Source organism: Petaurus breviceps, unplaced genomic scaffold (assembly GCF_028583685.1).
Source record: "Petaurus breviceps papuanus isolate PSGF00001 unplaced genomic scaffold, PetGlider_PUasm1.0 126, whole genome shotgun sequence".
Lineage (NCBI taxonomy): Eukaryota > Metazoa > Chordata > Mammalia > Diprotodontia > Petauridae > Petaurus > Petaurus breviceps.
In genome coordinates this window covers 7225531-7242430 of record NW_027185655.1, presented here as the reverse complement: position 1 = coordinate 7242430, position 16900 = coordinate 7225531, and the positions used below count along the sequence as shown (strand labels likewise).

The 16900-nt window shown below is 41.3% G+C and overlaps 1 protein-coding gene across 2 annotated transcripts in view; it reads right to left on the bottom strand.

Annotated features, from left to right (window-relative positions):
• HPSE (heparanase) overlaps nt 1–16522 on the bottom strand; it is a 45329-nt gene extending 28807 nt beyond the window's left edge. Inside the window, exons 1-4 of one of the 2 annotated variants that reach the window (XM_069092225.1) lie at nt 16091–16522; nt 11167–11312; nt 8937–9062; nt 700–969 (exon numbers count right to left, since the gene is read on the bottom strand). In XM_069092225.1, coding sequence (XP_068948326.1) covers nt 700–969; nt 8937–9062; nt 11167–11312; nt 16091–16302 — 754 coding nt within the window. In that variant the 5' untranslated portion in view covers nt 16303–16522. The remainder of the gene's footprint in view (nt 1–699; nt 970–8936; nt 9063–11166; nt 11313–16090) is intronic. The other variant, XM_069092233.1, reaches the window with a different exon arrangement.
• Between the last annotated feature and the right edge of the window lie 378 nt (nt 16523–16900).

The window sequence follows — 16900 nt, the reverse complement described above, 5'->3', positions numbered from 1 at the left end:
TAACCCCGATTGCTTAAAAAAAAAATGATCACATTGGATTGGCTAATATGGCTTCACCTTCTCCACTTGCTATAGCCTATCTAAGGATACACAGAAGGAATCCAGAACTTCTGACCTGGACAATTAAAAGACCTCAAGGGAAAAGGACCAAGTGAACATGGTGCCTTGGTGTCCAGCATCTAATGCCATTAAATGCAAGCTTTGTAAGATAAGGCAATCAAAATTTCTCTTGACAATCTAAACATTTCTACGGCGTTTTGGATTTGGGATAGGGCACTATATGAGGCAAATTAAAAATTTTTAGATTTCCAAAGACTTTTACTGAGTACTAAGTTGAAACTATAAAAAAATGCCATATGGAATAATAGTACAGCACAAAATTTTAACATAATCATTTACTTATATAATTATATATTATTACAATTGGTTCATAAAGGTAATGAAAATTGAGGGTTTTGTGGGGTGGGCTCACCCAGAGTTAAGTATTAATATATTTGATTATGCATTAATATAAACATATATTAAATGAATATATTGATATTAATGTATCAATTAACATCCATCATCTTCACTAGTTTCCTTTCTAAAGCAAACAAAACTGCTCCTAGAACTGCTCTAGTTTATACTCATTAAAGACAAACCAACCCATTCCACCTCATTCTTTAGCCTTTCCTCAATAGCTGAGGGGAAATAAATTACCTGAGTAACTATAGGTGTGATGACCCGGGCTTAATGATGAGAAAGGCAGAGAAGCTGAACCTAATCTACGGGGTCGTTTGGTGCGTTCTAGGTCCTCCACATGTTTCTGACTTCCATAATGTCTGCAGCCTATCAAGGGATTATAATGAGTAAGGATTGAAAAGCCCTCTTGGGAAGGGCTGAGTTGGGATAGTAGAGTGCCATTGAGAACAGTCAGCTTCTCCACTAGGCCTCCTCCACCATGATCTAGAAAATGCTCCAGACTGAGACCTGATGGGAAACCCAAGGAAAAATGTATAGTCAGTCATTGTGGGTCAGAAACCCAAGTCAGGCTAGGCTTGGAGATGTTGAAGACAGGCTTAGCCAGGACCTCACCTCCCCACATGGAACTGTCCAGCACCCAGAGACCAGGGCAGGTAGAGATCCTGGGAAGTCCCTGCACTAGTGCAGGACGCAGGAAAGGGGAGGGACCAAGTGGCAACTCTGTCAGTCATGACCCAGTTCCTGGTCAGAGATCTAGGGTGGACTGGATCTGTGACTTTGTTGTTCACTAGAGTCTGACTCTTTGTGACCTCTTTTGGGATTTTCTTGACAGAGACGCTAAAGTGGTTTGCCATGTCCTTCTCCAATTCATTTTACAGATGGAAAACTGAGACAAATAGGGTTAAGTGACTTGCCTGAGCTGAAGCAAAGGGAAATGAGCAAAACTCAGAGGACGATTTATACAATAATAACAGTACTGTAAAGACAAACAACTTTGAAAAGCTCAAGAAATCTGATTACTATAATGACTAATCACACTTCTTATGAAACACGGTACCCACTTCCAGATAGAGTGGTTATGACTCAGAATAAATGAAAGCATACATATTTTAGATACGTATAATATAAGAATTTGTCTTGCTTGATTATGTATGTTCATAATAGGTTTTTCCTTGCTTTCTCAATGAAGGAAGGAAAGAGAGGTGGACAGGAGAAATTTGGCATTGAAAATAAAATAAAACTGAATTTTAAAAAAGAGAAAGAAAGTCCTCTTGTATCGAGAAGCTCAGCTAGCTCATTCTAATAGTTTCCAACTATAAAATCAGAATTTTTCAGCCGCATAAGACTTCAGAAATTTTTTACTATGACTCACTGTTTTCAAAGATAAAGAATCTGAAAGGGAACAAGATCTAGTACAGGGGTTCTAAACCTGGTGTTCCTTTAGTGGTTTGTGGATTGATTTCAGGGGATCTGTGAATTAAGTAAGACCTGAGTTCAAATCTGGCCTCAGGTACTTACTATGACCTGGGGCAAGACACTTACTTCTCTTTGCCTCAGTTTCCACAACTTTGAAATGGAAACAATAGCAGTTACCTCACAGGATTGTTGTTAGGACCAAATGAGATCATATATGTAAAGCACTCAGCATGATGCCTGGCACAGAGTAGGGGCTCTATTTGTTATAAAGTTGTTTTTCTTTTTTCTTCCCCCTCCCCCTTTTTTTTTGGAGAGAGGAAGGTAGGGCAGTTGGGGTTAAATGACTTGCCAAAGGTCACACGGCTAGTTTTGTGTTAAGTGTCTGAGGCCGGATTTGAACTCAGGTCCTTCTGACTCCAGGGCCAGTGCTCTATTCACTGCGCCACCCAGTCGCCCTGTATTAAGTTGTTTTCCAACTTGTCTGACTTTCTGTGACCCCTTTTGGGGTTTTCTTGGCAGAGATACTGGATTGGTTTGCTAGTTCCTTCTCCAGCTCATTTTACAGAGAAGGAAACTCAGGCAGACAGGGTTAAGTGACTTGCCCAGGGTCACACAGCTAATAAGTGTCTGAGGCTGGATTTGAACTCAGGAAGATGAGTTTTCCTAACTCCAGGCCCAGTGCACTATAGTGCCACCTAACTGCAGTTGGTGTTATGTAAGTTATTGCCGTTATTGAATGAGAGGTATTTCCATCATTATTCTCACTAACTACTAACTGAAATCTAGCATTTCCTTCAAATACGAATGGAGGCAACAAAACATTATTCTAAGAAGTGTTCCTTGGGCTTCAGGAGACTGCTAAAGAAGTCCATGACACTTTGGAGAGTGGAAAGGACATTGGCCATGTAGTTGGGGGACCTGGATTCCAAATGTGTGCACTTCCATTCACTAGATCTGTATATGTAACCTTGAGCTAGTCATTTAATCTTTAAGGGTTGTTTCTTCACCTGCAAAATAAATTGGTTGGAATAGAGGACCTTGGAGGTGCTTCAAGCAGTAATCTGTGCACCCTGAGCTCCAGAAGGGTTCACCCCAAATCCCAAGTCCAGTGAACAGAGAGCCAAGACAATGCAAATCCTGCCCAGAAACAAGAGTGTGTTTAGCACCTAACCCTTTTTAGAACTGCAGAATCTTCATAGCTGACTCCACTATTTTAAGCATTAGGATATTTAGAAAATGTTCCTGAATGTAGAAAGTGCATCTTTCCTTCTGAATAATTTAATAAGAATGAAAATGGACAAGCTTCTCCATAAAGTTAAGTAGCTGGGATACACTAGCTTGGAGTTAGGAAGAACTGAGTTTGAATCTTGCCTCACACACTTACTAGCTATGTGACCCTGGGCAAGTTTCCTCATCTGTAAAATGGGCATAATAATAATACCTACGTCAAAGAGTAGTTTCTGGGGATCAAAGGCAACAACATATATAGTGCTTCGGAAACCTTAAAGGGCTATATAGAAATGCTACTGAGCTTTTACCTCAAAGGGTTGTTAACAACAATAATAATACGTAGCATTTATAGCGCATTCTCGAAATGTTTTACTAACATTATCTGACTTGATCTTCACCACAGGTCTGGGAAGCAGATGAAATCGTTATCCCCATTTTACAGATAAGAAAACTGATGTAACACAAAGGTCACATGACTTGCCAGGGTCACAGAGCCAGTGAGACCAGATATGAACCTAGTTCTTCCTGATTCCCAAGCCAGTACTCTCTCCACTCCACTCCAAGCTGGTTGTTGTGAAGGTCAGATGAGATAATATATGTGAGATAATTAGCAAGCTTTACAGCACAATGGAAATTCTAGTTATTGTTATACATTTATAGTTCTACATAGACGTATACACATATACCGTGTTTCCCCGATAATAAGACACTGTCTTATTATTTTTTTTTTGGAAAGAAAAACACAAGAGGGCTTATTTTCAGGGGAGGGCTTATGTTGTCCTGCCTCAGCTCTCCTCCGTGGCACTGCTCTCAATGGCGCCAGCAAGCAAATCACTGGGGAAGAACAGGATGACGCGCTCACTGTTGCAGCTCTGATTGGATGCAGCTCGGAGCGTGGTGTGCATTTCACCGGGGGGAGGGATGGTGCATACAGAGGGTACTGTAATGTAGCGTGTAGTGCAGGGGATCACCTTCACTACAGTAGCAATCTCAATAGGGCTTATTTTCAGGGGAGGGCTTATTTTAGAGGAATCTTACACAGTAAGGGGAGGGCTTATTTTCGGGATAGGTCTTATTATCGGGGAAACACAGTAGGTATGCACATATAGACAAACATCTTTTTTCCTAATTGCTATCTCACTGCCATTTTCAATGAGGCCTTTTTGAGATGCCTCAACACATGAGAGAGGAAACCTTGTGTTCTTGAAGGCTGTGATGGAGGAACGTGAGCTCTGGCAGGTACCACCAAGCCAGATAAGCCCAGAAATCTGTCACTTGAGTATGGAGAGGTTCATTAGCAGGTGAAGAAATAATTTTGTTTGTTTTGGCCAATGCAACTCATGAAGACTTTTTTCAGGCCCAGAGCAATTACAGAACTATCCCCACTGAAACTGAGGATGTTTGGAAGTATTACTACAATCATGTGATAGCATGGATATGTGGACAAATCCTAGACTGATGAGAAGCAAAATCACGAAGCTGAGCATCCTGAAATGGCCTCTTTGTTCTGCTACCACCCCCGAAGCTGACTCTTAGGTAATGCATGCAGGTTTGTTTCCCTGGACCTATCACTATTAACTCTATTGCTGGTGCTTTAATGCCTGCAGAGCCTATGTGCTGGCACCGTGTCACAAGCAGAAGCAAGTCTTCCAGATACTTCTGGATATTTCCCTAGAAGGCTTCTATGGCAGACCCTACCTTGTGCCAAATGCAAGGTAACAGTGGATCAACTAAACTAACACTTTAAGGTTTACAATATGCTTTACAAATATCCTCTCATTTTATCCTCACAACAATCCTAGGGTTTATTATTATAATAATAATGTATTATTATTATCCCCATTTTATGGATGACAAAACTGAGGCAGACAAAGGTTGAGAATGACTTGCCCAGGGTTGCACAGAGAGCTAGGTTTGAAATCAGGTCTTCCTGCCTTCAGATCCCAAACTCTTCCCTAGGTGCAATAGAATTAAGGGATTGAATTTGTGATTTCATCAGGAGAGGGTGAGGAAACTCCCTCCCTGCTGATCAGGTCAGCACATTCTCTGCAGTTGATGGTCTTAGGAGCTAAGTAGAACACTAAGAGGCGGAATGACTTACTAGTATAGTAAAGGCACACCCAGCCCTACTAATCAGAGACAAGGTTTAATCTCCCAGGTGTTTAGGGACAGCTGTCTATTTACTAGGTCCGGCGGCCATTCCAAATACTATTATTAACCCCAAAGATTATTGTTCTAATAACAGAATCTGCCTTGGGGCGGACACACCCATGATTACATTTGCTGTTTCTAGTAACTTGCCCAACCCAGTCTGAGCTAGATGAGGTCACATCCTGTTTCCCCATGTTTTTGTCACTTACTTGGCTGTCCAGGTCATCTAAAGAGAAAGAGCCTGAATGAATACATGTACTACTATTGCAGTTCTTGTTCTAAGGGTGAACTGACTTTGAGCTCTACCCAAAGGTCAACATAAGAAGGTTATCTCTACTAACTCTTACATCTTAGAAGCTTTACTGAACCACTGACATCCTCAATGGCTTTGTGACAATCCTGGAAAGAGAAACCAAGTGGAAAAATGCCCATTCACTTCAGTAACACACTGCCATGGGGAACGGATATGCAAAGAGGGAAATGTATAAAAGAAACAGGAAAGCTTTTACAAATTGAGCTAAATCCTGATGTTTTTAAATATCTGATTTTGGTGTAAAATTCATTATTAATACATGAAAGTTTCATTTTCGGACCAGTTATCAATTGTAGCAGCAGACATAGTGGAGAGAGAGAAGGATGGAGGCAGAGAGACATCTGTCACCTGCATCTGACATCAACTGACCAATAAGCATTTATTAAGGGCCTACTATGTGCTTGGCACTGTACTGTGCTGTCATCAGTCAGCTTACTTTACCTTGCCCAGTACTCCAGCATACTGATCTGCATTGGTGGAGGGTGAATCCACACCAGGAGTTCCCCATGCCCATGAAATCACAGGCCCAGATCCCTTCCCACTCCAAAAATAAAGTTTTTAGCCTCATGTTTGGTTTCTTGTAAACAACACCACAGTAGGAAAATTGGGGGAAAGGGGAATCTTTTCATCTGCTGTTAACTTTGAATGAGGAAATCAAGTCTTTTCACAAACCAAAGTTAAACTATTTGAACACTGCCTAAAAACATCGGAATCTACATTGCTTCCTCCAAACTAGACCTGGAAACCTCCCTCATAAACCACATTCACTCAACAAACATCCATGAATCCCCTACTGCCCACATAGCATTACAATAGGTACTGGGCACGAGGATGGGGAATACAAAGCTATGTAGGTATTTTGGTAAGACCCAATTAGAGCTTCTCCTCATGGAGCTAGGACACAAATAACAATAACATACAATGTTACCTAACAGGGTCATTACAGAATTGGGAAAATACGAGACTGAGCGGAGGCTCATCAGAGTCTACTCCCTGCCATTATGCTGTAGGTCAAATCATATTATAAGGATTTTAATACTCCCAATTTTAATACTATTGTTGATACTGACTTTAATGCTACCATTTTAATACTACTGATGATTAAATAGCCAGGATGGGTCTGCAGCTGGCCCACTTATCTTATACCAATGGAGGCTCTTGCAAAACTCTGATAGTTTTTCGTAATGGTCATGCTTTTTGGGGCTAGCTGACAGGAACCTCCAGAACACATTCTAAAGAACTTGGGGGTCTAGAGACTTGAGCTCAAGTACCATCTTTGCCACATACCAAAGACAACTAAACATGGACAAGTCACCGAGATCTCCTCATCTCAACTTCTTCACCTGTAACATAGTAGGCCTTTCCCCTCATGACTTACAATGAAATACGGATAACGATGCATTTCCAGCCACACAATATTGAAAGCATCAATCGAAACCAGATTTTCTTTAAGTATAGACATTATGTAATTGTATGCCATTTAAGTCCAATCCTCTGATTTCTGAAGGAAAACATTTTCCCCTTGGACCTCGCAAGGAAAGAAAATCCATGGCAGAGGTGATAAACCAACTCCTTCATTTTATGGAGAATTCAAAAAACAGAAAAACCAAAAGCATCATACGGCCAACAACATAATTAAAGTGCTCTCCTTTTATAGAGAGATCAATACTCATTTTGGTTATTGTGGGCACGGTGTGGACAGCCAGCATTGATGATGTGTTGTCTTCAGGAGGACATAGACTCTTCTTAGTCTGAAACATTAACATCTCATTAAAAAAAAAAGATTCTCTGAAAGATGTAAGGGAATTTCCCCCTAATTTGAAACCACTCTTAGAGTCTCCTAGCTTTAATCATCATCCCATGACATAGATCCTAAGGACAACAAAGATAACAATATCCTTAGATCATAGATCAAGCACTGGGCTAGGCCCACCCTTTGTTTTACAGATAAGGACATGGTGGCCCAGAAAGACCATGGAGAAATACACTGCAGTCAAGAAGAAACGAAGGACTAGAATCTAAGGGGAGGGGCACCCATTAATTGGAGAACGGCTGGAACAATTTGTGAAACATGAATGTAATCGAATAGTACTAAAGACGAAAGAAATGATGGCAGAAAACCTTGGGTGGCATGAACTGATATGGGTAAGTGGGTGGAACCAGGAAAACAAATCCCACAAGGACAACACTGTTGTAAAGAACAGCGGGGAAATATGTAAAAACTCTTATCAATGCAATGACTAGCCATGTCTCCAGCGGACTTCTGATTAAGCATGTTGGCCTTCTCCTGAAAGAGAGACAATAGACTCAAGGAGCAGAAAGAGATAGACATTCTTGGACATGACCATTGTGTGCATTCATTTTGCTTGACTGTACTTATCTGTTTTAAGTTTTATTTTTTTCTTTCATTTTTTTTAGTTGGGAGGAGAGAGAGAGTTAACAATACTGATGAAAAAAATAGTGCCATTGAAACACTTAAAGATGCACTGGAAACTCAAGAGAAAGCATAGAAAAGCAGTGTAGTATTGAAAGTGATGTGTAGCTTAAATATTATATATTTTTAAAAATGTGGAATGAAACAGAGATTCTGTTTCATATCCTCTTTTTGTGTTCTGCTATATCAAAAGGCTTTCTTTTTTGGTGATTAATTTAAAATAAAAATCGTTTTTTTAAAAAATATGGGTTGTTTTTTTTTAAAATGTTAATCTTAATAAAAATGTTGGATGCCTCAAACTAGTTGACTTCAAAGGTCATTTCTCCCCAGTCCCTTGTGTTTTATATTAATGAAGTCTTCTGTTGACTGAAAAGATAAAATACCCATACTTAACCCCTAGATAAGAATATCATGTTAAAATGACGCTGATATAAAATGTTATCTTGAAATATGGCCAAATGACTTTTTTTTCAGAGATTCTACTATATGTCATTTGTTATATTAGCTCTGCAGATCAAGTCTATAGAATATAAGTAATTCCAGGCTAGTCAGAATGTTAATTATTTGGGCGAGTCCCACATTTGCAAAATCCTGGGTAATTTAAGGCATAGAAGAAACAAAAAAGAAACCAGTTTGGTGGGAGAACGTTTCTGGTTTGATCCAAGCCTCTCCAACCCCTTTGATTAATGCCTGCTTACCCAATGAAGTCCATTAGTCAATCCTAGCTCGTCCCCTTTGACTTACTTCCCAGAAACCTTTGTGACCATCCAGCAGTTTCAGAGGTGAAGGATGATTGTGTGTTCTAGATTAATAGTAGCATCCTACCTTGCAGAATCAATCGTGTCTTTCAGGCTTATGTGGCTGCCTAATCCTAGAAAGCCCATTGCTTCTGAGACCAGAATACCCTACCAAACACCTTGCATTTCTTACTTGTGAATGTGCCATTTTCAAACTTGTTCTGCTGTTGTTCTTTGAGTAGTAGCACCTCCTGGATGGGCCACTCCAATTCCAAGTGCCCCTTCACAGCAGAGGGGATGGGACCCAAGCTGCAAGTATCTACAGTGGGAGAAAAAAGTTTGAGTTAGCTTTGATGCTTTTCAGATATTAGGGTATCTACGAAGGACAGCTAGGCAGCAAGGCTGTTAGAGGTTCAGACCTGTAATCAGAAAGACCTGAATTTGAATCCTCTTGCCTCAGATATATACTAGCTATGTGACTTTGGGTAAGTCACTTGCCCTCAGTTTCTTCCTCTATGAAATGGGGATAATGTTATCCCCTATTGAAGCAACTATGTGGCACCATGGATAGAGCTCTGCGCCTGGAGTCAGGAAGACTCATCTTCCTGAGTTCAAATCTCAACTCAGACACTTACTAACTGTGTGACCCTGGGCAAGTCACTTAGCCCTGGTTGCCTCAGTTTCCTCAGCTGTAAAATGAGCTGGAGAAGGAAATGCAAACCATTCCAGTATCTTTACCAAGAAAATCCCAAATGGAGTCAAGAAGACATGACTGAACAATAAGAGTAACATAAAGAGATTTAAGGTTGGCAAAGTGCTTTGTTATCTCATTTGATCCTCACAAGAACCCTGGGAGTTAAGTCCTAGCATTCCCATTTAACAGATGAATTTAAATAATTAGTCCAGACCCATGGAGTTAGTTAGCAAGTCCCAGAGGTAGAATTCGAACTCAGGACTCCAAGGCTCTATCCTCTATCCTACAATATACTACCTTTCTTTCAAAAGAAAACCACTGTGAAATCCCAAGTTTGCATGTCTGCTCTCTCCTGAATCCGATGCTGCCATGGCAGAGGGGACAGTAGAGATGGGAGAAGGGTGGGAATGTAAGGAAGGCTGACTCTTTAAAAGTTGGTACATTTCTTGGTTTCAAAGAAATGAACAGGATAAAAGAACCCCACCCCCACCCCCAGACTGCCCATTAGATTGTGATGTTTATTCTAAGACAGGAAAGGGGAAAAGGGAATAAGCAAATTATATCATGCCTACTATGTGCCAAACACTTTTATAAATATTATCCTGTCTGAACCTCACAATAACCCTGAGAAGTGCTATCATTATCCCCATTTCACAATTAAGGAAACTGAGGCAAACAAAGGTTAAGTGACTTTCCCAGAGTCACATAGTAAATATCTAAGGAGAAACTTGAATTCAGGTCTTCCTGACCCCAGTCCCAGTTCTCTATTCACTGTGCCACCAGTTGCCTGCAGTCATGTGCACCTGGAAGTAGCTGATGTTAGGATGACTTCTTGTCATCAAAGCTACATAATCTAGTCCTTTGGCTACTAGCCCAGATCCCTGGGACCAAAAAGAATAATTCAAGAACAGCACAAACATTACTAGTGACATCAGCACAAGTAGGAAGAGAATACCCAGGGTTTCTTGATGAATAAAAGATTTTTCTCTTTAAAGTAACAACAAGTATTTTTTTCCACAGTATTTTTTTTTGGTCAGTTAGCCAAAAGTTTTTTAAGTGTTTGACTGATTGGGAAAGGACTAATACAATCATTATTTTTTTAATTAATTTTTTTCAAATCAGTCCTTACTTTCTCATAGCTGGTCCCATTTCCCATGTTCCCAGTCTTCCTATCTACTTCTTGAGAAAAGGGCTGAGGTACTTAAATGAAGCTATAAAAACATTTAAAATAAATATTTATCTCAAACATATTTCAAAGTGAATTCTTCCACTCACTGCTTAGCAAATGTAATTTGGCAGTGGACACATATGTGAAGTAGAAATACAGTCCTTGGCACCTCCATTTTGATCACATTTTTAAAATGACACATTGTTGACCTTTCATACATAAAATTGCATCTTGGGTACTTTAAACTTTTAATAAGTCCTCCTTCCAACCCATTCCTATTTTTATGCTTTCTCCAAGAAAACATCATTCCCACACCTGTATTGCACTGTTAATAGGCTTTGACACATACCACTGTGTACCTTCTAGAGCTGGAAAAATTATCAAAGGATGCAAGGAAATGTGAGGCATTTCCCACTTGGTTCTAGGCTCCTGCAACAGGTCAAGTTGTCCTTGAGGTGTCCAATGAGGTGTCCACATTACAATATGTAAACCAAGGCAAATACAGGAGTAAACCAAAAAGACATGACTATACATTGAAAATATCATATTTTTTAAAATCACCTGGGTTGATTTGAGCTTCCCAGTAACTTTTTTCCTCAAAGGTTGATTCCTTCTTTGGGTCAAAGATCAGGAAGTCAGTCTTGGTGCCACCAAATCTCAAATAGGCAGGAGATAAACCTCTGGCTAAGGTTCGAAGCCTTTGAGAACTGAGAAGCAAGATTTTCTCAAATTAGTGAAAAGTCCATTTTCACCCAGAAAATCTGGTTGATGGGTCAGTGGGGCTGTTTTTAGATGTTAGTTAAAAAATGTAGTTTCTGCAGAAACAGTAATAGAAATGGAGAATCATAGAATCTGGGAGTTGGAAAGGATCTCAGCAGCCATCTAGGCCAACCCACATATGAAAAATTTCCCACTATAACATATGTTGTTTGAGCTCCACTCTCACATACCTAACAAATGATCATTCAGCTATGGCTCTAAGATCTCCAGGAAGGAGAAAGCCTCCACTTCTCAGAGAAGCCCACTGCATTCCTGGACAGCTTTAATTACTAGGGAAATTTTCCTGATATCAACTACAAATTTGCCCTCTGGGACCAAACTGAATTTGAATCCCTCTTTATGAGGACAATTCTTTATGAGGATAATCCTTCCATTCTTCGGATTATATATCCTCTATTCTTTCAACTGATTGATCCTCCTATGACATGGACTGAAGGCTCTTCACCATCTTGGTTACTTACACTCTCCAGTTCATTAATGTCCTTCTTTAAGCCATAGTGCCCAGAATACAACATTCCATATATGGACTGACTAGTCCAGAGTATAAAAGGACTCATTCCCAGAAAGCGAAGGCTTTCTTTATGCATCCCTTAATACTGTAAGGTCACATTAACCTTGTCAGCTGCTCTATCCTATTGCTGACTCAGAGTTTGGAGTCTACTAAAGCCCTCAGATCTTTTTCAAACCTACTGCTCTTTAACCCTGCCTCTTTACATTTGTAAAGTTGATTTCTTAGGTGGCTCATCCAGTAAGAGCACTGGCTCCAGTGTCAGGATGACCTGGGGATCAAATCTGGGCTCAGATACTTAGCACCACACTCAGAAATAACTGGTCGTGTAACCTTGAGCAAGTTACTTAACCCTGATTGCTTTAAAAAAATTTTTTTTAAAAGTTAATTTTTTGAGTCCGAGTATATGACTTTACATTTATCTCTGTTGAATTTCATTCTATCTGATTCAGTTCAAATGCTCTGGCCTGTCAAGATCATTTTGCTTCTTGACTCTGTCACCTACTGTTAGCTTTCTTCCAGCTTTGTGTCATCTGAAAATGTGATAAAAAAAATTTTAAACTTCCCTGGGTTTAGTTAGATATGGTGGGAGGGGGGAGGCTAGGTGGTGCAGTGAATAGAACATCGGCCCTGGAGTCAGGAGGATCTGAGTTCAAATTTGACCTCAGACACTTGACACAAAACTAGCCATGTGACCTTGGGCAAGTCACTTAACCCCAATTGCCCTACCTTCCTCCCTCCAAAAAAGCAAAAAGAAAAATCTTAAAAAAAAAAAAAAAGATATGACAGGAGAGAGAAAGACTTCTACATGAGTGCTTTTCTGATCACATTAGCTGACAGAGAACACAGCACAGTGAATAGAGCACTAGCCCTGAAGTCAGGAGGACCTAAGTTCAAATCTGGCCTCATACTAGCTGTGTGATCTGGGCAGGTCACTTAACCCCAAATGACTCCAGACCCCAAGAGAGACAGAGCCAGAGAGAGAGAGACAGAGACAGACAGACAGAGAGAGAGACAGACAGACAGAGAGAGAGAGAGAGAGAGAGAGAGAGAGAGAGAGAGAGAGCCTTCCTGTCAGGAAGACCTGAATTCAAGTTCCATTTCTGAAATATTTTGGCAGTGTGACTCTGGGCTAGTTACTTAACCCTTTTGAAAAGGGAAATGAGGTTAATCTGTCCTGATATGATCTGAGCTTCTTGATGAAGCTTGGCTCACTCTTTGTAACAACTATTTCCCTTTCTAGATATGTGCTATCCATCTCTCTAACAATACATTTGAGAATTCCCCAAGGAATCAAATTCAAGCTCACTGGTTTGTAGACTTGATTCTTTTCCCTAATCTTCAGAAATTGGGAAAATAGTTGCCCATCTCCAATTTTGTTGCACCTCTCCTGTTTGCCTTGATCTTTCTGAAATTACCAAGAGTGGTTCAGCCATCACATCAGCCATTTCTTTCAGTACCAACCAGAGGATGTGTGTGTGTGTGGGGGGGGGGGGGGGTGGGTATGTGTGTGTGTGTGTGTGTGGTGTGGTGTGTGTGTGTGTGTGTGTGTGTGTGTTTCATCTCAGCCAGGTGACTTGGATTCCTCTAGGGGAGGTAGAGACTAGAGACTTTCACACTATCTCCTTACTTTTATTAGGCATCAGTTTCCTGCTGTTTCTGTCCTGTCATTTGCATAAAGGTTTTTCTCTTTTGAAGAGGAACTCAAATGAATGAACAATTCTGCCTTCTTTGTGTGTTCAGCTATCCTCACACCATCCAGCCCAAACTCATGTCCTATTCCTTCTTTGCTTTGCCTTTTTTTCTCCCAATATAATTAAAAAAACAAACCACACCCCTCTTTTGCTGGATTTAGCTTTTCTATTGCCATTTAACAATCCCAATGTTGCTTCTCTGAATCACTTAACAGTATGTCCTCTAATTTCCCAGTTGTAATTGAGGGTATTATTAACTGTAGCCAGTATTAAAATGGTAGCAGAAAACACATTTTTCCTTTAAAATTCCTTGCTCCTTCATTATGGAGAAAGGGAAAAAGAATGGGGTATAGCTCTTCCTATATTGTTCTTCAATCATATCTGATTCTTCATGACCCCATTTTGGATTTTCTTGGCAAGGATACTGGAGTGGCTTGCCATTTCCTTCTCTAGCTTGTTTTACAGATGAGGAAACTGAGACAAGGCAGGGTTAAATGACTTGTCCAGGGCCATACAACTAGCAAGTGTCTGAGACCAAATTTGAACTCAGGGAGATGACTCTTCCTGATTCCAAGGTCAATGCTCCACCCACTGTACCACTTAGCTGCCCCTTCCTACATTAGGCCTTTCCCAAGTCCCTTCAGCTGCTAGTGCCTCTCACTCCTGAAATTAACTTGGATTTATTTTGTCCAGGCTTCCACATGAACATGCTGATTGATAGAATGTAAACTCCTTAAAGGCAGAGACTGTTTGGTCATTCCTCTCCCCTCTTTTTTCCACAAAAGGCTACCACAAGATCTGGTATATCAATGAATATATCATATAAATAAGTACTGTCTATCTGGAAAAGAAAGTGCTTATTACTTTGACAGCTGAGAGGAGCATGGATTGGAGTAAGGAGAGACTTGTGGCAGGCCCTCCAACCATCTGGCTATTGGAAAAGTCCAGGCATGAGGTGATGAGGATAGTGGCAGCATCAGAGGAGAGAAGGGGATAGTAGGAGATGTTATGAAGGTAGAATCAATAGAACTTGGCAACAACTAGATTCAAAAAAGTGAAGACCAGAGGATGGCACCGATTGAAAGTCTGAGTGAAGATATTGGTATCTTTCTTGCTGCTTCTGTTTGTCCTTCATTCTTGAAGGGGACCATGCCATCAGGGAGGTGATGCCATGACATGCAAGTGGATCTAGTAGTGGTTTTGTTGGCTCAAAGGATATGAGCAGTTTTACAGCCCTTTGGGCATAGTTCCAAATTGCACAAGAAGAAAATTTTACAACATTCAGACTATTACAAGTGATAACTTTAATTAATGTAATAAAACATGTAGGGAAACTTGCCTAGCCAATGTACCCTCAGAAGCATTAAATAAGTAGCCTTAAGTGTTGTAAATATTCAGCGAGTAAATATTGTACATACAGATTCACAAAGCTTTGAAAAATTCATATAACTGCCATCTGGCAAGTCAGCCAAACTCATTAAACTTCAGTTTATTTAACAGTAAAATGAGGGGATTGGATTCAGTTATCTCTGTTGATATCTTTAATAGAATAGGGAAGATGGGAAGGTTTTGAAGGTAAGATCATGAGCTCAGTTTTGGACATGTTGCCTTTAACTCTAAAAATCAACCTGCTTTTCAAGAACTCAACTGGAAAGTACCCATTCTCGCAGGCAATAACTCAACAATTATTTATTAAGTTCTTCCTTTATGCAGCACAATCCTAGACATCAGAAATAACCAGTGCTCCTTCTGGCCAGCCATATTCCTCAGGGAAAGGACTAATGATGATAACTGGTTACTCATAGAGACTAGTTCCTTCCATCTTTAGTGCTAGAGATTTTCTAGGGGTGTGTGTGTGTGTGTGTTGGACCCTTTTGACAGTCTGGTGCAACTTATGGACCCCATCTCAGAATATGGTTTTTAAGTAATTGAAGGAAATGACAAATTTCAGTTAGAGACTAGTAAAAATAAAGATGTACCCCCCCCCCCTTTATCCAAGTTCATAGACCTGCTGAAATCTATTCAGTACCCCATGAGGGGAGGGATCCATGTACCCCAGATTAAGAAACCTGTAGTAACACAACCCTATCCTGCACATTAAAAAAAAATGGGGGGGGGGTGAGGCTAGGTGGCAAAGTGAATAGATCACCTGCCCTAGAGTCAGGGGGACCTGAGTTCAAATTCAGCCTCAGACACTTAACACAAAACTAACCGTGTGACCTTGGGCAAGTCACTTAACCCCAATTGCCCTGCCTTCTCCCTTCCAAAAAGAAAAAAAAGAGCAATTCAGTCTGGGTTATCTCACCTAGGACATTAAAGGCAGTCAGAAAGTACCTAGAAACGCGATTGGAGAACAAAACTGTTGCTGATTAAAAAAGAAAAAAGCAAGTATTTACTTGTGGAGAGACCAGTGGACACTTGTTCAGGGGCAGAAAAGGGAAAGGAAGTAGGAAACAAGGAGAAAGCAGGCAGTTTCGGAAGAAAGGGGCCCGCAGCAACTTACCCTAGGAAGGTGATGTATCTGGGGTCTGTAACCAGGCTGGCGTCGATGGTAATAGAGAGGAAAGCGGGGCTCACCTCCTGCACCTTGACATCGGTGCGCAGATGGAGCTTCAAGCCTTCGGCAGGCGGCTCTGTTACCGCCAGGGGGAGCCCCATCAGATGCAGCGTGAACACCACGAGCAGCGACACCGACACCCAGCCGCGGGCGTGCATCTCGGACTCTGGGGGCCGCTCCGCCCGCAGCAGCAATCCAGCACCGGGAGCCTGAACAGCGCCTCCTCCTCTTTTCCTTCTCCTTTTACCCCTTTTCCCTACTCCCCTGAGTCCCTTTTGCCTTTACCCCTCCTCCATCCTCCTCCTTTCCTTCCTCCTCCCCGCTCCTCCCCCTTCCCCTTACTCTCCTCCTCCTCCTCTCTCTGCCTCCTCCCACTTCTTCACCTCCTCCCCCTTCTACTTCACCTCTTCCCTACCCTCTTACCACTCCTACCTGAACCACAGGCGCATCTCCTTTCTCACTTCCCTCTACCTCCTAGAGCCCCACCCCTCCTATCAGTTACTCCCATTTCCTTTTGGGTTTTGACTCAGTTCCGAGCCTTGCTGTTAACAAACGAAACCAACCACTCACACCCGTCTGTTTGTTCAGCCAGCCTGAGCCGACACCCTTCTGGCAGAGGACCGCCTAGGTACCTAGAGCCAATTTGGCCGTAGGCTGCCGTGCCTTTAGGGAAAGGCTCAAAGTGTGAGGATGTAAAGGCGAGCTGCTGCAGGTGAAGTTAGCCTCGGACTTGGGGGCCAGCTCTCCAGCCATTGA